Source organism: Mercenaria mercenaria, chromosome 8 (genome assembly GCF_021730395.1).
Source record: "Mercenaria mercenaria strain notata chromosome 8, MADL_Memer_1, whole genome shotgun sequence".
Taxonomy (NCBI): Eukaryota; Metazoa; Mollusca; class Bivalvia; order Venerida; family Veneridae; genus Mercenaria; species Mercenaria mercenaria.
In genome coordinates this window covers 38652327-38679575 of record NC_069368.1, presented here as the reverse complement: position 1 = coordinate 38679575, position 27249 = coordinate 38652327, and the positions used below count along the sequence as shown (strand labels likewise).

At 33.7% G+C, this 27249-nt stretch overlaps 2 protein-coding genes and 1 pseudogene across 5 annotated transcripts in view; 1 reads left to right on the top strand and 2 right to left on the bottom strand.

The window, feature by feature from the left end:
• LOC123566561 (lachesin-like) overlaps window positions 1-27249 on the bottom strand; it is a 460053-nt gene that overhangs the window by 382068 nt on the left and 50736 nt on the right. For 3 of the 4 annotated variants that reach the window (XM_053549741.1, XM_053549738.1, XM_053549739.1), the window contains one exon: window positions 8304-8513. The exons of the other annotated variant lie outside the window; for it this stretch is intronic. The gene's annotated coding sequence lies outside the window, so the exon portion shown is untranslated. The remainder of the gene's footprint in view (window positions 1-8303; window positions 8514-27249) is intronic. 4 annotated transcript variants of the gene reach the window in all.
• On the top strand, window positions 1093-2606 carry LOC128559015 (uncharacterized; annotated as a pseudogene).
• Window positions 17563-18219, bottom strand: LOC123565405 (tigger transposable element-derived protein 4-like). The gene has a single exon (XM_045359272.2). The coding sequence runs from the start codon at window positions 18217-18219 to the stop codon at window positions 17563-17565; it is 657 nt and encodes a 218-aa protein (XP_045215207.2).

Sequence of the window (27249 nt, the reverse complement as noted above, 5' to 3'; positions counted from 1 at the left end):
ATGAACTTTAATAGAATTTTAGAAATAAATTTAAAGTAATGGGCTGGTCCCATGAAAAATGTTACAATCCGATCGGTTACAATCCTATGATTCACCTCCCCACATTCTTAGATCTGGTTTCATTTTTACTTCCAGAAGTACGGCTTGTTCTGCTCATGGTTGTTGTGCTAACCTTTACACTCGGGGAAAAGTTGGAGCAACGGCTTAATTACGGAACCATGTTTAGATATGAAGGAAAGATGTTCTTCTCCAATGACAATTGGAAACACACCTTCGCTTTGGAACTCCATCATCCTGATTTTTCAACCCCTGATATACCAAGCTGTGACTGTCCCGAGCTTAAACAAGCATGGCAAGATCTATTCCAATTACATAATGAAACTCTTGGGTATGTCAACAAATCACTTAATCATATCAAAACCATTCTGCCAAATTCTGACATAACACCAAGGTCAAACAGAAAAAGGTGTTCATTGTTACCATTTATTGGAACTATAAGTAAAGGTCTCTTTGTGTTAGCTACTATTATAGGTGTCCGTAAATGCCTTGATTCAAAGAAGTCAAGCCCTAGTCAATGACAATGCACTACTCTCATCATTCATCAATCACACAGACATTAGAATTTTTAATTTACTTGCATCAGTTAAAGTAAACTTGCACTTGACATGAAAACAACAACAAAATTCTACCGATCACAATTAACACTCATTTTAAGAACACTTTCAAAGATACTTAGTGATAATAGTCATTTACAAAAAGCTTACTCAGACTTGAGTGAGGGAGCTAACTTATTAATACAGGGCAAGTTGCCTGAACAAATTGTTCCTTATAATATCATTGAAGAATGTATTCATAATATATCTTTAAATGCTAATAAGAAAGGTTACTCATTATTCTCGTCTGACCCTTCATTTTATTATGCAAATGCAAAATCGCATGTGTTCCGTCATGGAAAAACTATTTTTATAACCATGAATTTCCCTCTGGTTAATACTCATTTCATGATAGATTTTTACAAGATATTTTCATACCCAGTTCCAAAATATAACACCTCACCCCACGTCTCGAAGGTGATGAACTTTCCCGAGTATGTTGCGGTCACACATGATGGAAAATATTATACTGAAATTAATACTGTTAGTCTTTCCACATGTGAAATCTATCATACTAAGACATTGTGTCCATTCATGCTGCCACTTCATCACTCTGGCAATCCCTCATGCTCATTAAGTTTACTCAAGGCTAACAAAACTGATATAAGATTTGTGACTTTGGGTTTGTCCCAAACAAAATGAAGCCTGCAGCTCAACAACTGAATCAAACTCACTTCCTAGTATATAATACCACTCAGTTAAACCTTTCATGCATGGGCGCAAAAAAATCCTTTACAGGATGCCATTTTTGTTTCATTACCATCCCATGTAATTGCTCAATAAACACCACTGCAATATTTATCCCTCACAGATTCTTGAACTGTCACCACCATTCTACACCAATTACAATGCTTCACCCTATAAACCTTGCTCTACTACAACAGTATTTCGACACCAAATTGCTAGATTCAATTCAAGCACGTACTACTTATCCCTCACCATTGAACATATCAGTACCAGACTTTAAAATCTTCGAGCATCAATATTAAAAAATGGTTGCAACTGAGCAGTACGAACACCTGAGTCTCAAGAAAATGGTCATGCAAGCAAAACAATATAAAAATGTTTACACTTCACTAGCTGATCCGTTATTGGCTATGAGTACTAAATCTGACATCTCCTTCCCATGGGTCACTGTATTTGTAGCTTCATCTACTGCACTCACTGTTGTTTGCACTATTGCTGTTACCTTTTTATTTCGAAAATATACAAGAATAAACCAGCTTTTGCTCACTTCCCATCTCATTAAACAAGCAAAGGCACTTCCTGTTGATCTCCCTAGTTTTATTTACACCACTCCAGCACCAGCAACTGCCATAGAAAGTTTCACATTTGACCTAGATAGTATTTCAAATTCAAATGCCCTTACACTTGTACTTCTTGTTACAATGATCCTTAGGTATAAACTAATTCGGCATTGTTGTCGTTTGATTCAAACCGGTACTTTAATACTTGAAGTTACAAATGGTTATTCTTCCATTCAACTTCCTTGCTTGAAATTACTAAGATGTATCCAACATCTGGATTTTGAGGTTCACAGTTTGTTAAGAACATTATTATTTCAAAAGACAAATTCCCCAAACTGACAATTTATTTTGGAGACTTTGGCATCTACAACAGAATCACCAAACAACATGTACATGTTGCACTAATAACTACTCATAAGCCCGCCCGCTTAACTCAGTAGGTAAGAGCGTTGGTCTACGGATCTCGGGCTCGCGAGTTCGATCCTCGGGCGGGGCGTATGTTCTCCGTGACTATTTGATAAACGACATTGTGTCTGAAATCATTAGTCCTCCACCTCTGATTCATGTGGGGAAGTTGGCAGTTACTTGCGGAGAACAGGTTTGTACTGGTACAGAATCCAGGAATACTGGTTAGGTTAACTGCCCGCCGTTACATGACTGAAATACTGTTGAAAAACGGCGTTAAGCCCAAAACAAACAAACAAAACTACTCATAGACTCAACCCATTTTAAGTTACAGACTAAGATCTATCACAAACAAACCATTTCACTTCGCACTATGGGTTAAACATGATCGAACATGCACACCTATATATCCAATACACAATCACCACACGACAAAATCATTGAAACATGCATCAACCTTATACCCAAACTTGAAACGCCATTGTTACAAAACGCGTAAAGACAGAAGAATATATGTATTTTTTTCTTTAAATCTCACCTGTACGAATTATCTACCAGTTTTTTTTAATTTTTGTGACCTTGAAATGTTTCATTTTTGTTCAGAAGTACTTCTGTAATTTCATTTGGAATTTATTTTTCTTAACTGTAAACTGTGTTCTGTTTATTCAGGTAAGAATTTCTTATGGAAATATATTTATATATTTCTTCTTAAACTTTGTCAAAGTTAAAAATGTATTTCTTTCTTTGTTTCAACACTTTATATCTACAAGTGTTTGAGTTAGAAGCAATTTTGCTAAATCATATGTCAAATTGTTACTAAATAACGGAATTCATTGAGTATTGATTTATAGTCATGTTTTATCTTCCACTGTATTTTGATAATTAACTTGCATTCTTAGGTACTTTAACTACATAAACTATTCTTAGACTAATTGCTGTTTGATTATTCAATATATAATTACAATAAAAGAGACTGCAATTTTCTGTTTATTCAGCTTAAGCAATACCAACCCAATCCCCACACAGAAACCTGTGAAACCTACTGTATCTATGTAATACTCTGTTAATATATAACGATGCAACTTTTTGTGAAAAAGTATATTAATTTCAGCCAATTAAAAGTATGTATGTATTCATTTCTGTCCAGTCCTGCAGTTTTTTATTGGTTGAACAATAATAAATTTACAATTTTTAATGGTTCTTTTAGTAGGTCAAAACTTGGCTTAGACAGCTGCGCGGGAAGGTGATGTATTCGTGATAGATGTCTTAACCACAAACTTGGATTACAAACTTAATCGAACTTTACTACGAAGACAAATCTGATTTTTTGTATTTTACCAAGATATGTGCTCAGCCGCTTTCTCAAGAACTAATATCTGCATGTGATATTTGAGAACGAGAAAGTAATCGATCACAGCTACGCTATTAAAAAGTTCGTGGTTAATATTTCCTGTTTAGTTAAGCTGCTTTTAATGCGAATGATAACATTGAAATCCCTGTTGTGGCAATAATCTACTCTTATCGGAAAGATATTGAAATAACTTTATCATCAAATTATTGGAAATATCACCGTGAAGCGACTTAAATAACCCAGCAGTGATTGGAAAGCTTCATGGAAAGTTACAAATATATCCAGCTTACTGTCAAGATATTATTGTATTGTCTTACGGCACTGCTTAACGTCAACCATACTGGTTTGCGACCCAGAATTTCGGACGACCCAGAAACCCGGACAGTCGCGTAAACGCTTACTTCGGCGTTCTTTTTGATCATTTATTGACAAGTACACAGACGCTTGCTTTGTGCGCAACATCCACTGCAACAATTGCAAATCAGTAAGTAAAATTTACAAAATTGGAAAATTTACATTTGTTTACGAAATATTGTGACAGCTCTCGCTGGGGGAAGTTGCATGTGCTTTCATTGCTCATGCACATACTTGTTTTGAGGCACCAACATTATTCAAGAGGTACTCATCTACAATCTGCTAAATGCAGAGGAGAACATTGCGTGTTTTAAAATGATCAAAATGGGTAGATAGTGCCAGGCTTAAATAAAATTTTCCAGAAGATAATGGTCACTATTTATTTCTGAAGTTATTCAAAAAAATGAAAAAGATGAACTTAATAAGCAGGGTCACGTCAAAACAATCAATCAAAGGGAGAATGTAAACTAGGTAAACATCATTAACACCGACCTAAAAGTGATTCTGCGAGACGGAAATGACGATAATTAGCGTTCTCCTACTGTCCGATTTCTGGGTCCTGCAAAACGCTAAATCGTTAAATTTTTGTACCCTCTTTCGGGTCTCCGTGACGTGTTCAGTTTATATTTATATACAAACAAATTCGCGTTTTGTGACACCGAAGAACTGAACTTGATTCTGGTAACATTTCATGGATCTTGCATTCAAAATAAAAATATGACAGTTGAAAAGGTTGTAAAATTGTCCGAATCTGGGTCACCAACCAGTAGTACTGTCATAGAGGTCACGTAGCTAATAACGTAGAAAAAGTGGAAACCCTCCGGTCGTCCAAAATTACAAAAATAAAAATGTTGCAAGAGCCAGTTAGAAGAAGGTACTACTGTCTTACAATTGTTCGAGAAAATGGGCCGTATATGCAGCATATTAATAATTGCCTTTCTGAAAGCAAGTCATCGGATAACAGATTTAATCAACTTAAAAATTAAAAGATCTAACTAAATTCTATACTTTAATCTCCCGTGAAAAAGTGGCAATGATAGGTACCTCACATTATTCCCAAATAACTGACTTATGTTATATAATATAAGAATATTTCACTGGTTGAAAATGCAGATGGAAATATCTGGCTCTCGGGTAACTGTTTCAGCGGTAACGAGGCTCTCGGCTAAATGTTTTAGCCAGATATTTCCATTCGCACCTTCGACTAGTGATAGAATCTTTTTCTTGCATGTCTTATTTTTCAATTAATAGAAGAAATAAATTAAAACGAATGCTATTCTTTTAAGCACTATTTTATTATAGTAGCCTATGAATTTACGCATTCATTCATAAAAAGTAGCACGTGAGTCATCTTACCCCCTAGGTGTAAGATGAGTTTTTCCAGCACCGCAAATGCACGGGAAAATCCTGTCCGGCATGCAAGAAATACCTGTATTTATTAACATTTAGGAGTGACCTGTCGCTTTTATTTTTAGATTTGGATTTTCCAGACTGGTCTATTTATTAGATAAGGGTTTGAATGATATTTGACTTATTTAAAACTATAAATATATTTTCAATAATGCACAGAACGAAATTGCCACGGTAGCTCAGTTGGTAGAATTGAGTATCTTGCTAGTGATTTAACTTTTGCGATTAGGAGGCTGAGGGTTCGAGTCCCACACAGGGCGATTTGTTTTATGATTGAAATTGTTTTATTTATATTTTTCATGTTTATATTTATTTCATTTTATTTCATCATTTAAGTTTCATTTTTGATTTCATTCATACAATTTCAATACATTCAATACATTTCGAAAACACACGTCCAATAGAGCATCCTCACAATCAAAAAGATATTTGAACAACCTATGTTATATGCGAAAATAGCAAAATGATACAAGTAATGCAATTCAAATACATATTTAACATTATCATCATTTTAAAATGTATGTTAGCAAAATATAAAATGATTTTTTTTTATCTCCGCTGGAATTCGAACTCACAAAAGTAAGATTCTAGAGCCGTCGCGCTTACCACTGCACCACGGCGTCTAATTGTCGGAGGAGGCAGTCATTTAAATATTTATTATAAAAATAAGTTATAAAAAAGGTAGGGTACCCATTTACTGAAGTGGTTTATTCCAGTAACCTTTCAAATCTATTAATAAAAGCGACAGGTCACTCCTAAATGCTAGTACATAACTGAAGCCTAACAACTGTTGATAAAATAATCTCCTACTGCAACAGTGTTTACTCGGTCGATCAAAATTTTTGAGTATTAGATAATTTAGAAAAACAATATTCATACGCAAAATGCTGATTGAAGGTTAAACTTTCCGTACCAAATGTTCTCAAAATGAAGAAAAAATTCATACATATTTTAATTCTTAACAGTGGTGTTAGATGTTGCGTTTCTTTCCATTTAAACCTCTTTGATATCATTGAAGTGTTTTTTTTTAATTTTAACACTTCCATAATTATGTTCTCAAAATATGAACATTTCAGTTTCTTTCAGCCTAAACCTGATGACTTAAATTCCTGCCACTTTTACGTTTTTATGCATTCAAATTGTTTTTAAAAAGATACTGCTCTTCTTCAACTTCAGCTAAATTCATTTTTAGAAAAATCTGTTTGGGTTGATACAAATATATGTATCAAAATTAAAACGTTTGTTTCGTAAGTTACCTATTTTTCGATTTTTTTTCTCGCTCTGACAAAAGTGTAAGATTGTCCAACTGAATCTCGGGCAGTCTGTCCAGCACTTTTGCGAAGCCTCTTGTTATATATAGCGGACTTTTGAGTAAAAGAGATTGGGTTATAATTTATGCATCTCTACTTGTTTTAGTGTATATACATACTAAAATATACTGGCTACAGGACTGACATTCTGAGGTAGATTTGTGGTGCGGTGCATGTTTGAACAAGTAACTCATGATGAACGTCGGTGTAAGTTATGTTGTAGTTTTCGTCACAATTGATAACCGCCCCCCACCCCCCCCCCCTCCCCCTCGCGAAAAAAAAGTCAATTAAAGACGAAAACAGTGTGTATGTAAACAATGACAGGCATTGAAAAAGCATTAATTTTGAAACAAAAGCTGAATGTTTTGCAAAAAAGTTCTTCTGCTTTATAGTAAGAATTCCAAAGATGTCACTCTCTTTCCAGTATTTAACAAATAGCAGCCACCATCAGCGCTTTGGGCGCTTTGATTCGTCCAGCGATCATGACATGAATACTTTCTTGTTTATGTTCACTTTCAATTCACAGACAGAGGAAAAAGGGCTAATTATATACATTATATGAAATTAGTGGTATTAAAGACTCACTACGCTATTCTCTAACATGTAGTACAAATATAATGATAATGATAGCTTTATTACTTTCATATAGGCTACAAAACCCATGATAACACACAATTTACATAATACAAGATACAGCAAAACAGTGGTGAACATTACACTATGCGAAACTTTTAAATTAGATTCGGAGAAGGTCAGAAATAACTATGAGAAAATTCATTCCTCTGATCATTTTGCTACTGATAATATGCGTGACACTGTTTAAGATAAAAAAAGTTGTAAACGTTTTTGTTGTTGTTGTAGTGCCAAGAAAATACCTAGGTAAATGCCTACGTACATACAAAACCGGTCGGACGTACGTATGCTAGACCAGACGGAAAACCTTACGGTATCTAGAGTAACGGTTTTATGAGACGATTCATATGTGTTCTCAGAATAGACTTATTATAATAACATAAAGTCTACAACACAAAGACTATAATATTTTTTTATAAACAAAAACAACAGAAAAAATCAGTCATTAACTTATATTAAACAGACATTCAATATCTTAGTGTATATTGCAACATATACGCCGCAAAAGTTTGGCAATGTTATAATGTTTCAAGCAGTATCCATTCGTTTCTGCAGCCATTCTTATGGAGTACCAACATAGCTCCTTTGGAGACAAGGAAAGTATTTGTATGAACTATATAATTCTACACTCTTTCATCATAGCGTCCCATAACAGAAGCTAAATGAAGTAATTCTCCGTAACTGATGTTATTGAAACTTTGAGGTATTTGTTTGTACCAAGTTTCTGCCACGTAAACCATAATTATGATGACTAACTGTTTTAACGATATTGCTGAAATGAAGACTCAACCGTTTTATTCCTCAAAATTACTTATAATTGAACATACAATATAAAAGTGACTTAGATTGTTTCAACATCACACAAATAATGAGCGTCAATATCCACAGGAGTCAAATGGAAACTATTTTCAAATACAAGATATAAAAAGATTCAACTTACCAGTCTCAATTCATTAGCAACATTAGCCATAGCATAACACTTGGCATTCTTTTTGTGTATTTTTCACTGTTATATATTTCTTTGACGCAACAACAAACTCGTGCTGTATATTTATAAAAATTACTTTTCCTTTCTGACTTCAAAAATTAATCACATATTCCATAATCAGTAGAGTGTTTACTGTTTCCTGTGGTCTGACCAACTTCGTTACTGCAAAAGAAGAAAATCGCATCGTTAGTTTTCAGGTCCTGAGGCAGCGACAAACAGAATGATGATTTTGTGTATTTTGTCAGGATAATTCATGTTTCATGTTGTACGTCGTAAACAACGCATGTATATTGTAAAACAGCATGAATTGCATAATATTTTTGTAATTTTCTCGGCGTGTTTTATATGCTATATTTCTGTTGTTTTATCAATGTAAAAATACAACTGTAGTAAGCATGCCACTCCACAATAATGGGTGTCCCATTCCAGTCCCGTAATCACTATGACCTTGACTTTTGACCGACTACCCCTAAAATAATAAGGGTGATCTACTTCATAAGCCCAATCATGCTACCGAGTTTGAAGGGCCTAGGTCAAGTTGTTATCAAATTATTGAGCAGAAACCGTTTTCAAAGATTAGGCCCTTGTGACATTGACCTTTGCGTTACTGACCCCAAAATAAATAGGGATCATCTACTTCATAAGCCCAATTATGCCATCAAGTTTGAAGGTTCTTGGTCAAGTGGATCTAAAGATACCGTGCACTGTTCAGGTCACTGTGGCCTTGACCCTTGACCTATTGATACCCCAAAAAGCAATTACAGGTCATCTACTACATAAGCCATATCATGTTATCCAGTTTGAAGATTCTGGGTCAAGTGGTTCTAAAATTCTAAAACATGACTTACATATTAGGAAATAATACCACAGACTGAAAAGATGTAAAAAGGATTTATCTAGTGTAGGCGTTTCATAATTATGTTTGTTCAATTCAGTTTTTGCAAGGTTCAACGTTATATAGCATGATTTTCTGCAAACGTTATCATTAGCTAATTCTTTTTCGGCGCCGCCGTTTGTTTCCACTTAATATGCAAACTCAGCATGTTTCCCTGGACCAAATCGTCTATGGGGGAAAAAACGCGCGGGAAAGCCAGTAAAAATCAAATGTTATGTCTGTGCCTATTAGTCGAAACGTGGGATTCCCTGGGATTTCATGTTCATATTTTCATAGTTATGTAAAATATTGTTTGGTTCACATGAAAGCTAATTCTTCTTTTTTAAAAGTTCTGAATTAATACATTTACAACTGGTACAGGAGATTAAAGGTGGGTGTTGCTCATTTATTGTTAGAATGCCTTAACTGATCCGCGAAGATAACGTTTAAATCATATCTAAATACATATATTGTCTAATCGACAGAGCGAGACAGAAAAGCAAAAACATAAAATTACTTGGCACGAAAACCTCGTGACTTGTCATAAAATGACACAACAATAAATCCTTATTAAAGACGTTGACATTTTGAGCCCCCCCCCCCCCCCCCCCCCCAGTATTGTTTTGTGACTATTCAACTGGCTTTATTGTAAAGTGGGCCTCAAATACCCCGGGTTAAATCCTAACAGTAAATATCACAGTTTTAAGCATGCCTGCACAGGGCGGGCAAGAACACACCCTATAAACGACTGTATTTCCCCTCTTCCTCTTGCGAGTGATCAAAACAATAAACTGACATCTAAACGTTGAAAAACAGCATTTTAAAGTGACTGATTTTCTTTAAAGGTATATATATTTATATTTTATTAGAACCAGAACATGACTTGTTTCTGTATATAATGTGCTAGTCTGATGACAGGTAGAATTATAGCAAAAAACTCGATTGATCACTGATTTTGTCGAGAAATTATACATTGTCAGCGTCAAAAGTACTTATTTTCTTGCTTGAAGAATGACCTATATGTAAATTCCACTGTTTCATGGATAAAGAAACAAAACTAGTTTGGTAAAATGAAATAAAATCATTGCTAAATTCTCGAATTTGTTTATAACCGTAAAGGAAAGAAAATTCAATTCTATTTCCTGACTGTATGCATGCTTGCTTAATTTCTGTACAAGTGCGAGTGAGTTTGGTAGAAAGACTGTATGCCTGTGTTGTAGACTTTATGTTATTAAAAATATCGGCGTTTCCTATGCTCCTGTAGTATTTCTTCATATTTAGAACCCGCAAACAATGTTTGAAGGAGGGTGGTATAAAGCAGTCACCATGCGGTCTGTCTGTTCGATCTGTTTGTATATGTGTCCTCATATATTTAGTCGTACAATTTCTTCAATGCTATTGCACCTACCTCTCTCAAAGTTTTCATACAAATATCGGCCATATGTAGTTAATGTCCATCTTATTACTTTCCTTTTTCTTTTTAAAGTTACACTTAAAGGTGAAACATGGTCTGTGTTTCGTGTCAGTGCCATAACTTCTTTATGCATAAAGAGATTTTGAAATAACTTGACACAAATGTTCACCATCATGAGACCGTAATGCGACAATGTGTCTCATACAAGACTATATTTTCTAGAATTTCAAACCAACTAATATATAATCGGAACTGCAATTAATAACATGTGAGAATATGAACAGTAAATGGGATGAAGCGGCGCGAGATTAAATCTACTAATCCTCTGTGGATCGCTTTCTTGACAGCGTCGCACAGTAATCAGCTTTATTTTAGTTTTGTCTTTGTATTTGCCATAAACACATCAACTTTAACATGAACCTTGTCTTATTTTACTGAAAATACATTCTACGAATGAAATAAGTCCCCATTTTACAAGCAGAGGTGCCATTAGAGGAAACAAATAAGGGTCTATTACCTCACCTGAGCAAGAAGTGCTCTAAAAGAGCTTTTGTGATTATCCTCTGTCCGTCGTCTGTCGTTGTCGGGTATTTTTCCCGATATCTGGAGTAATGGTGTTATTTACCTTTGTACAAGAATAAGGGTAGCATTAATAACTCTGACAATTACAGGGGCATAACTATATTAAGCTGTTTTGGAAAGTTGTTCACATCTTTATAAAACACTAGGTTAAACACTTTTGAGGTCAATAACATATTGTGTGAAGAACAGGCTGGTTTTAGAAAACATTATAGCCCTGTTGATCAAAATATTTTCTTTAAAATGTTAATAGATATGTATTTTGTCAATAATAAAAAACTGTACTGTGCTTTTGTGGATTGACCAAATTTCCCTCAACTCAGTCAATCGTATTGCTCTGTGGCGAAAGATTCTAAGTTAAAATATTGATGGTAAATGTTTTAAAATTATTCTCAACATGTATGATAAAGCGAAGTCTTGTGTAAAATCAAACAATGCTCTGTCTGATTTTTTTTTGTGATACAGGAGTTAGACAAGGTGAAAACCTCTTTCCTATTCTATTTTCTTTATTCTGGAATGATTAATAGCTTTTTGTCTAGTAAATTTCATGGACTTCAGTTATTTTCTGATAATGCTAGTCATTTGTTAAGTGATAACGATTTTGAAGTTTTCTTCTTCAAGTTATATTTGCTATTATATGCTGATGACACAGTCACCTTAGCAGAGACCCCTAATGACCTCCAGTCAGCTCTTAATGCTATGTCAGAGTATTGCACCTAATAGGGGCTAAAGTTATCATATTTTGGAAAAATAAGAGAGGTATACGTAATGCTTCAGTATTTCAATTTGAAAATGGTAATATTTTAGAAATTGTTGACTACTTCTCATACCTAGGTATTCAATTTTCATTCAATGGCAAGTTCGGTAGAACTGAGGCTCATTTAGTTAATCAAGCACGCAAAACTATGTTTGCAGTTATTAGTAAATTCAGGAAGTTGTTTTTAACTATTTATTTGCAGTTGCACCTTTTCGATACCATGGTTACTCCTGTTGTCTTGTACGGCTCAGAGGTATGGGGGAGGGGTTGAAAATTTAGATATTATTAATATATTTCAGTTGAAATATAATAAAACTTATTTAAATTTGAAGCAGAGTACCCCTAATAACATTGTATGGTGATCTTGGTATTTTAACCACTTTCGAGTCGTATTAAATGTAGAGTATTAACTTTTTGGGAGTAAGTTAATAAACTCCAAGGAAAATGAAATTTGTAATATTTTGTACAGAACTTCGCTCACTGTCTCAGAGACGAAACAAGAAATTTAACTGGTTATGTTATTTTAAAGAAAGTCTTGATTCTCTTGGTATATCTAATTAGTCGTTAGATCAGAAGATTCGCTCTTGTAACTCCTTCAAAAATGTTGTTAACACTTGAATTAAAGATCAGTTTATACAAAACTGGAACTATTCAGTTAATAACCCAAGAAAATGTTTACATTATAGAATGTATAAACACGAATTTGTATTTGTAAAATATTTCAAGCTTTTATCTTTTGACCTTAGCATTTCACTTTGTAAATTCAGATGCATGAATCATGTTGCCAATAGAAAAAGGTAGATTTGAAAACAATGCAGGAGAACAAAGTACTTGTCATTTGTGTAACAGTAACATATTAGGAGATGAATTTCCTTTTTATTACAAGATATATATTTCAATGTTGATAAAAAATGTAATATATTTTTTCTATCCAATATAATATTCATCTATATATTTAATATATAGATGATATTATTTTAAATATCCCGATACTCTCAAATTTTTCTGACCTTATGAACAATTACAATAAGAATACTTTGTTAAAACTGGCTGTTTCCTGTAAGAAAATTATGTCTGCTTTTAGATAAATAGTTAGTTCTCGTCCTCCACATCATCAGTTACTTCTGCAACGAGGTTTTACATGTCAATCTGATTTTGTTACTATGACTTGTTATTGTTACAATTGTTGTCAGAGGCCCTTATGAGTATTGACTTGATTAATAAATTGTAAACTGTAAAAAGCAATGAAAACGACCAAATCCGCAAGGACATATTCCTGGCGTGTGTGCGTTATCACTATCAAATGCAAACTATTTCTAACATGAGAAATAGCGGTAAATCTTGACAGTCAGTAAACATGACGGCTGTATTTGTAACGATAACATGTTTATCTTATTATTGAGAAACGGGGTTAAACCATTAGGCCATTCAGCTATTTTGTGCTGCTTTTGAATCTTGTTGACTGATTCACCATGAAGTTAACTCTGAATTACTAATAAGGACTGATATTTTGAAATCGTAAGGTAACATTACTTCGTGTGATTTCCATAGGGAATCGACGATTAATTTTTTGCAAGACATGGTAGGGACCTTGTGTATACATTCAGTTTCGAATTCGTATTTTATGATAGTATATGTATGTAAAGCCAACTCTGAACACTTGCATGTAAACGATGCTGAAGCATTCAATTAATTATTTAATTAAGTAGGATAGCGAGTCACAGACACTCGAATCCAACCACCCCCAATGGATTAGAATAAGCATCGCATGGGGGTGGGGGGGGGTGTTGGGTTCGACATTTAATGACATTATAAACATGACGACTGATCAAAAGAAACAATTTTGTATGCATACTTTTTATTTCATTTACGCATTTTAAGGACATAAATCGCCTTTTGTAATCGCAAGATGGAATACAGTATCACTCGCAAATACGAATTCAGATCAAAAATCAAAATTGGCAAGCCTGCATACAGTAAATGTTTTTTCACCGACTAGAGAAAAATTAATTTCATTCAAAAACGCAACAGAAACAAAACATTTTATTTACATACATTTATGAAGTATGCATACTTATTACAGAAAACATGATGGATAATTGGATTACAAAATCAATTTGGCGTGATATTCATCAATTTCGTGACTTGGTCGAGAGAATTTTCATGCAATGAGTGTGATCAGTCAACATTTTTAAACATTACCTGTCAGTTGCATCTATTATATCATCATATTCACATATTTATGTTAGACTTATCGTTGAACTTAAATACACATACAGTGTAAAGTCAAATAATGAATTTAATGACGATTCTTACCTTTTCCGTGTCATTTTATTGTTTTGATCACTCGCAAGAGGAAGCGGGGGATACAGTCGTTTATAGGGTGTGAAGAAAAGCATGTATAAGTACCACTGTGATTTTTTAATATACCAAACTAATGTATTTCATGTAAATGCGCCGTTTATCTGTTTTAAAAATATTTCTTGTTTATTTCTAAAGAATTCCAAATTGTACAGAAGGAAGTCGCAAATTTATGTCTCTCACTTTCTGTCGGTTCTGTTGCAAGTACGATCATGTCAATCTCCCTTGCATGAATTTTACGTGCATGACACTGTCATATGACTTTACTAGAATCATTATTTTGAATGTTTTAAAAAATAATATTGTTTCTCTCTGATTTTAGTGCACATTTATTGTTTCCAATACAAAACCAAAGAAAATATCTGAATATAAAATTTTACACTCTATCATAGATTCAAGATTATTTTCAAGATTCAAGATTTCATTTCATATAAACCAGAAGGTCATAGACTCATGAGGCAAAATACAGCATAATTATATGGCGACAGCAAACGAAAGTTAACAATATAGACAGTAATAATATCAAATGTGACGTAAAGTTTTTACAACTGATTATAGTATTGAGGTGTAGCAATATAAACATTGGTCATATCAAATATGACGTCAGGTATAGCTAGTTAGACAATAAGGGTAGAGTGAAATTTAATAAATCGCCACGGACTAGTCCGAAAGAGACACTGAATTTTGGAAATGACAATAACCGATTGTGATATACTCTGTACGTGTGTACCTGAATGAGAGCAGTATCTACTACATCCAGTTAATAGTGTCTATATACTAACACTAGAAAGTGATTATATCGACAAACATATTGCTACAATTGAATCATATGATTAAATATCTGAATACTAATACAGCAGAGCTAAACAGGAAAACCAAAGCAATATACCATCTCCCCACCCACCCCAAACACATCATCCAATCTGCGAGCGCCCCACCTCCAAACACATTTCCAGTCGTTTACGTATGGAAACGCCTGTCTATATGTTCAGCAATGAAGGCTCAAAATGCTAAAAAACAAAGGGCCAAAATTCGAAATTATTGCGGCCCGTTCCTGTCTGTTTATACTCTTATGTATGTAAATGTGTGTGCAGCAACAGGAAAATCTGGATAACATGATCAAAATAACGCTAAATAATACAGATATATATAAATAATAAATCTTAATTCAGATCAACACACAAATTTTCCACTACGTTGTAAGCCTTGTTCGAAAACGAAAGTTGACAAGTTAACATCATCTGCATTACTAAATGCTTTGAAAACTTAATGACATTTATATTATAACAAGAAATTCTCAAAAACATGTATCACAATCAAAATAGATCATGTATAACATCAAAACACTATCTACCATATGATTTGTCCGAATGCGAAAGTTGCCAAGTCCGCCTTGCCAGGATGCGAAAGCTGACAAGATTAGACAACTGGGTTAAGCATATGCATTAGTAAATGCACTGCATGCATGAAATTTACCTGCATGATAGATGTACAAAATACTGAGACAATAAAGTTAATAACGCAAGTTAATTCAAAGCTTTTTCTTCTACAAAGCTTGAGAGCTTTTTTACAATAACAGTGTCTTCTGATTTAATTAGATCGATAAATTTAAACATACTTGGTCTTTTGCAAAATCTTGAGGGTATAAATTGTTTCCTTAAATCTGCGTACATATTACACTGAATAACAAAATGGTACTCATCTTCCAAACAGTCACAATAGGTACATTTACTTTCATAAATGGGAGTACTTACAGGCTGATTTCATCTACCAGTTTCAAATCAAAGGCGATGCGATGACACATGTAAATGTGACAAATTGATACGGAATCATACTTACAAGTTTGAAGTATTACCACATCTCATTTACTAGTTGGGGTAAACATAGCTTATAACTTATAGCACGTCATAGGTGAAATGGTGTTTTGAAACAGAAGGCAGCTGATAGGTTTATGTTCAATATTAACTCAGTTATAGCTCATTTTAAACTAACTGCACTTTGATGTTACTCAATTTTACATGTGGGTGTGAGGGTGCATTGTCAACAAAAATTAAAATGTTCCTCCCTTGAGAGATCATTTTTTTTATTAAGTTTCTGAAGGAAATCTTCATAAATTTTGCTGGTCATCCATGCCTTTTTGTTGTTGTAGTAATTGACTGGTAGTGAGTTTGTTTTGATTTTTTTTTGAAACATCTCGGTTCTCTTGATTTGTCAATTATATTTGGTTTCATTTTCTCTCCCGTCAAACTTGCGCACAATGTAGAGATAGTACCTAAGTTTTTCAAATCATAGGTTTGAAGTTAAAAAGCTTTGAAATTAAGACAAATGTTCATATATTTCTCAAAAACAGAAATATAGATAATATTTTAACCAGAAGTGCGGAGTTATGAGCATTTAATATATTCATGATAACGAAAATGTTTGATCAAAAATGTAATCTATCTTATAACAGAAACTCAAACACAAGTGACATAATATAGATCAATTTTCTAAATTGGTGCATAAGATATTACATTCAACTTTGATCGATTGCTAAAGTACTGATCCATGCACTGCGTGCTGAAAATTAGACATCTGGAACAGTTATTAAGAAAACTATGCATGCATGCATTAAATATATAGCATGTAATGTACATCGAGACCAGACCTATACATAACGCAAGTAACTTCTAACCTTCCCTAAACAGCAGAGCTTATTAGCATGCAGTTAATTGCTGGATTAATTGCGAAACTTGGAAACATATCGGTTTTGAAACTCCGATTATCGGCGTATCCTTTGTTACCTAATCGGCTAATTTTGTAAAAAAAAATATACTCAATGCTCCAACGTCATAATGGTCATATACTGCCAAAATGTACTTGACGTGTTTTACAGTTTCAAATAACATACATAACCTGTAAGTGACACATGTGAATATATTACAGTATCCACACTAATCTTTTATATATTAGCCACTTTTGGGACTGCGTAACGCAAAGACATGATAGTTTATGTCAATATTAATATATTATTTTAACTATGTTTGAGTGGATCCAATTCATGTGGGTGAGATTCATTGTACAAAAATTAAATACCTTTCTCACACTGGAGTCATTAGCTTCACTGTCATCAGTATTTAATGACTCATAAATTTTGCTGTCATCATCTTTTCAGTTTCATAGATGAGGAGTCGTTGTTTACATTTTTTTTTGTAACTCGTGCTGTAAAAATCTACTTTATTTGAAATCAAGTATTGAATTGGTTATTTGTACGTCCGTCAACTATGCACAATGCAACAGTTATTCTCTCCTTTGAACGTTTGCCTCCAGCACAATCATTCCCTTTAAAGTGAAATGTGTTACGCATAGTATCTCTGTAAAAAAGCCCAGTTTCGTCCATGTTCATTATGTCCTTTTCATGATAACCCTCACAAAGTGTGGGCAACTTTCTTTTCCAATCATTAACACAGTCCTCTTTAACGTCACCACGTTCACCACTCATAGTTCCGTAAACAATATTGTTACGTTTAATAAAACTCCCAAGCCATCCATTTGATGCTTTGAAATCTGTATTTCCTAGACTTTTGGCAAAATCAAGAGCTTTAGTCTGTATCAGTGGACCAGTAACATTTATTCGTCGCGAAACAGCGTCCTTGAACCACGATAATTCATTAATTTCTTCATTTCCTGTCAAGTATCGTCGCCGCTCTGACTGGAGGGGAACATTGTTTTCGTAGTCATCCAATAACTCCTGTTTACGTTTTCTTAAGTTTTGTATTTGTGTCTTGCCAACAGCTAAATACTGAGCAATTTTGTATGCCGGCGTCCCCCGATCCATAAGTTTAATCGCGTTTATTTTCTCTTCTAATGTCAAGACAACTCGTTTTTTCTTTGTGTCAGCCATTTTTTTCACAGGTGACAAAGTCTCGCGAGAAAATACGATTGCTGTCATAGCAACAAACAAAAGAATATGTGAAGAGTAATTTCCCTTCTTGAGGGACCGTCTCAAAGTCGTTTAATTCAGGATGGGAGCCGATAAAAACGTAGTCGCTAGTCGCGTCAGACAGGGAGTCGCTATATACAGTCAGTTTACATAGCTTAAAACGTCGGGTGGTCCAAAATATAGTCACATATGACAGGAAGTCGCTAAATTTAGGAGGTCGCTAAGGCAGTTTTGACTGTATATTTCTACTCAGGAGTCCGTCCGTAACTGAAATAATGTCTGATTTTTCTTCACATTAAGTAAAATATACCTTTCAATCCTCTCACCCCCCCCCCCCCCCCCCCCCCCCACAACAAAACTGAAACGGAATACATAATAGCTAAATGAAACACATGTGCTAGAATATACATGTTAAGAAGTACTGCAAACCTTTGCGCTACGAAGTAAATTTCATTTGCTTACTTATGCAAGAAAGCTTGCTGTTTGAATGGAATTAACACATGTTAGTATTTTGTCATAACCTGTTCACTGTTTGAAATATTTATGCGAAGACGCCTGTTAGCTTATAAAGGAGCATGGATTCACAGGTGCCTACAATATCAGTTATATCTGTGAAGTATTCGATTAGAATTGTATATAGAATAAGACGCGTATCATAGAGAAATCTCTGTACTAAACAGAAATGTGAATGTTTGTCTTATCAGTGCATTATTTTGCTTGGCCAATACACGATAAACGTCAGTGTAATTAAACGCGATATATTTTCAGTTATAATTAATGATATTCGATTTCGTAATTACAAATTGTTTACTATTAAAGGTAGTTTATACAATCATCTACAACTATAGCGTTCTTACAATTGAATAGGTACCGCTATTACAGTTACCGTTTGGATTCTTTTATTTGACAAATGGTTTATAAAACTTACTTAAATAAACTTGACTCCTGATGTAGTTTAAAAGTTAATTGCAATTTAATAATCTTTCCAAAACCATCACTTACTTTCAATATGCAACAGCTACTAGTAATCCTCAATCAACATTTTTAAATTTTAAATGTCTCAACTATTCACTATCGGTCCTGTCATATTTCTGTTTCGGTTAATACGAAGCACAGTACTCAGCGGCTGGAAATAAAGATGCTGTGTTGACTACCCGCCGTGATTTGACCGTTATTTCTCCTATTTGAAATTCTTTATATTTATAATCACCAAATAACCCACAGCTTTCGAATTAAATGCTTCTTTAAAATATTAAGAATTTGCCGATGATATTAAAAAAATGACAAGATAGTCCTGACGTCATTTCTTCAACCAACGGAAGTGGATTGAATCCGGCTTAGCAATGAAAACAACAAAATCCACGAGGACAGGTTAAAAGAGCGAGATTCCCGGTGTGCGCATGTGTTTTCACTTCCGAGCCGGGCGCAATCTACTTCCGTTGGTTGAAAAAATGGCGTGAGACCTACCTTGTCATTTTTTTGATATCACTGGAAAAATCTGAATTTTAGAAAAGCATTTAAATGTTGTTGGTTATTTGGTAACTGTGTATGTAAAAAATTTCAAATAGGAGAAATAACATCAAATCACGGCGGCTAGTCAAAACGGTGGCTGTATTTCCAGCAGCAAGGTACCTGTGATATGAAGAGCAGGCATTAGAACTGTTTTCGGAATCCCAACCAATGCTAGACATTTAATTCTAACTTTATAAATAGATGAATTTAGGAGATAGTGGCTTTTAAACACCAAAAATATACGCACATATCCATAAATTGTCTTGATTTTCTTTTATGTATTTCTCTTATAATGTACAGTGATATATATCTGAATATTACACCTCGCATAGATGCCCAAATGCAGATTTCCTATTAGTTTTACTTAAACAATACTTGTTATTTCCCCCATTAATTTAATATCGTTGTTTTCTTTTTTCTGCATGTGTTATTAATAATTTAATATCACATGTACAACAGCGCTTTTTTGTTTGTTTACTGCGCCTGGTTTAAATTATTTTTCTAGTGTCCATGCATGTGTAAACCCTGCCGATATTTCATTTTTATAAAGGCTCATAATGCCTCTATTTAAAATGTGGCTGCCACATTTTCCGTTGTGAACATAAGATATAATAAACTTTTGTTAAATCCTATTTCTGATAATTACTTTCATTATTATTTGTCAAAGGTTTGAATACTGCTGAATATACTAGAATGTTTTATTGAATCTATTGTTTTTATTACCTCCCTGTGTGGCTCTAATTATAACAGTCCATGTGCAATATTAAAAGTAGTGCTTTTCTAACCACGTAAGTGCGCATAACATCTATTTGAAAAGCTGTTTTACCTGTTGTTAAGATAAAAATTTAAAGCATTATGGACCTTTAAAGGTTAGCTCACCATATAAAATCTTTAATTAATTTGGAATCGAAACTATGATCATCGAATAGGAAATGATCTAGGGAATAAAATGAGTGCTTACACTTATATGTTTCGTTGAGATAAAAAAAAATCGCCGTTTTTCGCATGTTGCGGTTGTTGCTGTCGGTTTCGGCATTTTTGGAATGCTCTCTAATAAAGACTCATGTCTTTATTTTATTGGGTATTAATAATCTACAACCTAATGATCATTTCAATAAATCATTTAACTCATTATCTTAATTTTTCTAGTAAATGTTTTGACCTTTGCGTGTTTTCGGTACAATGAAATAAATATTTCGTTCCTGAGTTTAAGATATGAAAAATGTTCACGCCTCGAAATATGAATATAGACCTCTGCTGCCGCCTCGGTCGATATTCATATATCTCGAGGGGAACAATTTTTATATCTCCCTCTCAGGAATGCAATATATTATGCAACTTCTTCTGCCGATTTTAAATAACACCTCACGTGCGTGTTTTCATTTTATATTTAGGACACATTTGATACGGCTTATCCAACGTTCTTACAAAGATTTTATATTGATTTCAGTGTTTGGTACATTACTATTTGTTGCTCATTTGGTCAACCGATTTGACCCTATCTGCTGTATGAACAAAATCGTGTGGTTGCCTAGAATTTCAGTAAATATCATTTTTTGAAACAGATTCAGCTTATTATTCCCTGATCCAAATGTAGATGAACAGTCTTATTGTTGGAACTCTAACAAAAGAAATTTTTTGAAAGAAAACTAATGCATACTATATCATAATCGTTTCTTTTTTTTTTTCAAAACATTGTTGACTAATATCTCAAATTAATCATTTTGTCTTGAATTTTCCGAGAAAATATTCAATATTTTGCACCCTCTATTTGATTAACTGTTGATCGACCAAAATCTTTTCCGTAGCAAGGGATTACACAATGTAGGTCATATGTTATCTTTTCCAGCTGGACGGCTTCCTGACAGGAAGAATTCTACACCCCAAGTGATCTGAAGTTAACCACTCGGTCACGGAGGCCCTCTCTTTCGTTAACCACTCGGTCACGGAGGCCCTCTCTTTCGTTAACCACTCGGTCACGGAGGCCCTCTCTTTCGATCAAATCTGTTTTTTACTCTATTATATATCATCTGTCTCATCCTGTTCGGTAATACACGGGCTGGGAAATTGGATTTTTTCGTGTGTGCAATTGTCATTTACTTTATTGGCAAATCGGTAAAATACATTACGTGTTTATGCATTTTCCTTCTTTCTTCTTCAGGAATCAGATAAAAATATGCACCATTCTAATGCTCCTCATAGGTAAAAGAAGGAAATACTTGAATTCTGAAGCCATTTTTTATCATAATAAATCATAAGCAAATGTACTTTCAAAACGAAATCTCGCGAAATTTACAAATTAGGTTTTACAAAAACAATGCAAACGTTTTACCTGTTCACTTCACTTTTATGGCTGGTATGAAAAACTCCCAACCGTTCAAACATAACAGAAATTGCAGTTTTAAATGCATCTGGTATGGAATTTTGACAGCCGTGAATCTCGAAACTACAAAAGTCGGAGAGATTAGTTCGGAAAAAATTGACCTTTTTATCACTTAATTACGGGATATTCTATCATTATTACGAGAAAATTACACGTATCACATAACATCGAGATCTTTACTCGTTCTGACGACTTCATATCTCCTTTTTACGAGAAAATATTTCGTAATGACAACAAATGATATCGTTATTACAAAATAAATCGTCCTTATCCAGTAATTACGAGATATTCTATCACTATTACAAGAAAACTACAGGTATCACATAACTACGAGAGCTTTACTCGTTATGGCAACTTCATATCTCATTTTAACGAGAAAATGTTCGTTATTACAATAAATGATATCGTTATCACAAGAAAGTCGTGTCGTTATAATAATATCATTACATGTATGGCCAGATTTTCTGGTAATACAGAAACGTTTAGTAAAACTTTAGGGAATTTGACTCTTTTTGTCTTTGTAGTAGAAAGGTGAAACTGCACATTTCTGGTAGGACTGCAATAAGTGTCTGCTATGGCAAAAATGTTTAACCAACTGCATGAGAAAGATAGGTCTGCAGCGTTTGAAATCTAAAAAAAAAAATGTTTTCCTATTTTCAGCTAAAATGCCATACCAGGTGTATTTCTGCGATACTTTTCTATTGCGATTTAGTGGTATACAAAGAGGACTTTACTACTTTCCTAACGGTTGAAGTTAACTTTCTGTAATTACTTTTGGCCTATTCTTTAATTTTCATCTTACTGATACTTTCACCTTCAGATTTTGATGGAATAGGTTTTGTGACATGAATACTTTTGCTAATAAAAGAGATATCTTAAATGTAATCTTACCTAATATTATCAATGAATATGAAGAACAATGGCATTGTGATGTAAATCGTAATACTTCACGTAACGGTGTAGGTGGAAATTAGCTTAGACTGTATTGAACATTGAAGTAGAACAGTATTGTAAGATTGTTTTAAATAAATTATATCGAGGTGCACTTGCTAAGTTTAGTAGTGGTACAGCTCCAACACATATAGAAACTGGCAGATGCAACGGTCTTCCTGTTAGTGACAGAGTTTGTTTTAATTGTTCGACTACGGTTGAGGATAAACCTCATGTTTCATTACATTGTCCATGTTACAATTCTATTCGTACAGATTTACTGTTAGAAGCTTGTAGAATCAGTATAAATTTCACAACGTTAAATGACACGGAGAAAGTAGCTTTTTTGCTGACAAATCCAGAAATAGCTCTATTATGTGCCAAAACCTGTTTTAGTATTTTAAGTAGAAGAAGAAATCGTTTATATCATTGCATAATTATAAATGTATAATCTTTAGTTACTTACGCAATACAGGAATAAAGTTTCCTTTTAAAAAGGAATGGCTTGGCTAGTTGAGGTGTAGTAGCAAGCTGACATCTTTTTGGGTAATGAAAATTATAAAATAAATCTAGGTGACGGTTAAGCAGTTTGTTTCAGAATAGTACAATACAACCTAAACATTAACCTTTTACAATGCACGTACTCGTGTTTCGTTAAACGGCTTCACATTTGGCTGCATGGCATCAAATTTTGATACGCCGCTCCAAATCACATAACACGGTTTCAGTATGCATTAGACGGCGCCAAGCTTTAATGAATCGTTACATTTTACACTGCACGAACTCATGTTGCGTTCGTCTTCACATTGGACTGCATGGCATCAAGTTATTATACACCGCTCTTAATTACACAAAGCGGTTTCAATATGCATTCTAACATGACTCGGTTTGATTTTCAGTTAAACAAAGAAGGAAATCAACCTCTGTATATTCTGCGATAAACAACGGTTGACGCACAGACCGGTAAGAGAGCATTATGACGTCAATGATGACGTCAAATTACCACATGACGTCCGATACATTACTCCTTGGGTAAATAAAGTCCAGCATAATATTTCTTAAAATATGTCAATAAGCATGTCAGAATGAAAACAATCAAGGCCTTCTTGTGATTTATCGTCTAATTTACCACGGTTCATCGTTCAGATACTTCAGTATTTAACCACTCGGGCTAACGCCCTCGTGGTTCAATTCCTACGCATCTGAACTCTGAACCGTGGTAAATCAGACGATAAACCACTTGAAGGCCTTGATTATTTCTTAATTAGACGGCGTCAAGTTGTAATAAATCATTTCATTTTACACCGCACGTACGCATGGTGTGTTAAACGGCTTCACATTGAACTGGATGGTATCATGTTTTGTTGGATGATTTCAGAGTACGGTGCATCGCAACAAGTTTTTCAATGCTTCATTCCATGTTTAGATGGATGGAATGAAGTTTTGTGTTAAATGGTTTCAAAATACAATGCGTTGAATGCAAATTTATTGGACGGGATGGAGTTTCAGACTAGACGGCGTTGCACTGACTGACTTGTTTATGAATGGATTGTATATTTACTAATTTTGGCGGTAACCGCCGCCCATAGGGGTCCCCACTGGACCATGAAGATGTGTGGAGTAGAAATTAATTTTCCTTTATTGAATGTAGAATAATAATAATATAGTAATAATAATTATAATAAAAAAACAGATAAAGTGAAAACTCAAAAATTTCTTTGTATTGACCAAAGAGCTATAAAAATAATTTTTTATACTTCTTTGTATTTTGACAAACAATATCTGCCAATATCATAATAATGAAAAATGCCATATACCGGTGAAAGTGATAATTTTATTTAATGAATATATAATTGTGTTTCGTCTATACTGAATTTTCAATTTCAATAATAAGTTGCATAAAGTGTAACTTTTTCATGTTTTACTTTATAACACTTATGTGTCATGTTTTACTTTATAACACACACGGGTAATCACATCATCATCACAAATTAAAATCACCATCATTTATTACTTTGTAATTTATGCTTTAACGTTCATGCAGTGATCGTAAAGAAGCCATGGTTGTATGTAACTTTTTAGGCCCATATATATATATATATATATATATATATATGTGAATCTAATATAAAAATTTCGCGAATTGTTTCAATTAACGAACAATTTTTTTCAGGAATGTTTTATTGTAATATCGTCAAAAATTATACCGGCTGAAATTATACACGTGAAAGATAAGTACAGCAGTTAACGTTATTTACCCTCGCCACCGGTTTAAAACCATAAGGGCGAGCATAACTACAATTATTAAATTTTATTTTATTTTGCTACGTGCAGAGACAACAGTGTACACAGTTTGTACAGCAATTACATAGAATTAATTCTAATTGCCTCTTTAATTTTACGCGGACATTTTTTAAGACCAATTGTCCGCTTAAAGATGTGACTTAAAGTTTGCCAATTCAAAAAAGGTTTACCTTTAGTTATAATATAAAACAAAATAAATAATTAGCAAAAGTGACGGATAAATAAATAAATAAAACGCTGGAAAGGATGAAACACATTGATACACTTTGCCGTGTACCGTTAAGTAAATGTACTGTAAAAAGCAATTATTTCATTTTCAAATTAAAATGGAAGGAATTTGTCATTATTCAATTTTAAAATAAAAAATACCCAGACAACGTTCAGACAATGGAAACTACTTCACGAGGTTATAAAATAATGTCATTTTGAGAGAAAGATTTTTATAGCCTTTCAAAACCTGACATAACCGATCTTTTTCCACATTTCTATATAGAAATATATAGAAACGATTGTCATCAACTTCAAACAAAAATGGAAGCAATAAGTTTTTGTACCACATCGATAAAATACATTGAAATAAAGGGCAAAAATGAAGATTACTTCTAAAGGTTATAAAATTTCGTTAAATAACGATAAAACACGTTTTAATGCTTTCCTCTACAAATCGTTATCGGGTCGGCAGATGGTGTATATTCAAAGGAGACTACTTTTGCCGATACTACTGGTCAATGTATTGGAATATTGGCCGTGTAAAATACTTTTTAAAAGTCTGTTTTTTATTTGCTTACCATGTTTGGAAAGACCCTGGTCTCATTAAAATAATATGTCTGTATATTTTGTATATTTCCTACAATCATTCCAATATATTTTTTAATTAGTTATTGTTTATGCTATTTATTCTGTTAACAGGTGCGTCAGGCAGCATGTTTTTAATTCCCTTGTGGGAACGCTAAATGATACAACTTCGCTAAATGATACAACTGACGTTAAATGATACAAAACCGACGCTAAATGATACAACCAACGCTTAATGATACAAAATCGAGGCTCGCTAAAAGATACAAAACTAACGCTATACGATACAACATTTTTAGGCTCGCTAAAAGATACAAACCGATGACGCTAAAAGATACAAATTTTCTATAGGGGTACATGGAGAATTTCTACATTTGTTGACGATTTCACGAAAATATTATCTTATTTTATGCACGACATGTCAAACGGAAATTTAAATGTAGTTTTGTATGTTTCCTGTGAAATAAACATATACATGATCCCAACTGTATTTTCCTGGCGTTCTCGCCAGCGTATATAGATGAAGAACAAAGTGGCATGTATTCGGTCTTTATACAATCTCTACGCCGTTATTAATACTTTTTATTGGTATAAATTGGAATCAGTAGTACATTTTTGATGTTGTAAGTCCTTCAAACTGAGTTTAAAACGTATCCTTGCCGTAGTAACATATGCAAAATGGATACAAATTTTTGACATTCTGTTTTTATTTATGTTGTTGACACTGTTATAACAATTCAAACTTATTTTTAGTGCTACAACTGTAGATTTTTGTTTAACGTGGTTTTAATAACTCAACTGCAGCAGTTTGTTGTATATTGTAAAGATTCCGAACGCTTTGTTTCATAACAATCATTTTTTACATTTTAAAATGTGATACAAAAGCGAACCCACTAATACCATCAGATCAGGTGCATCAACTATATAGTGATTTCTACGGACTAATACACCTTCAGTGAAAATTGTTACATAAATGATATTTTTATGAGTCAATGATTTAAACACAACCCAACTCTGGAAATTTTATAAGTACCATTTGGGTATGTGGAGAGTCCTATAGGAAAAAT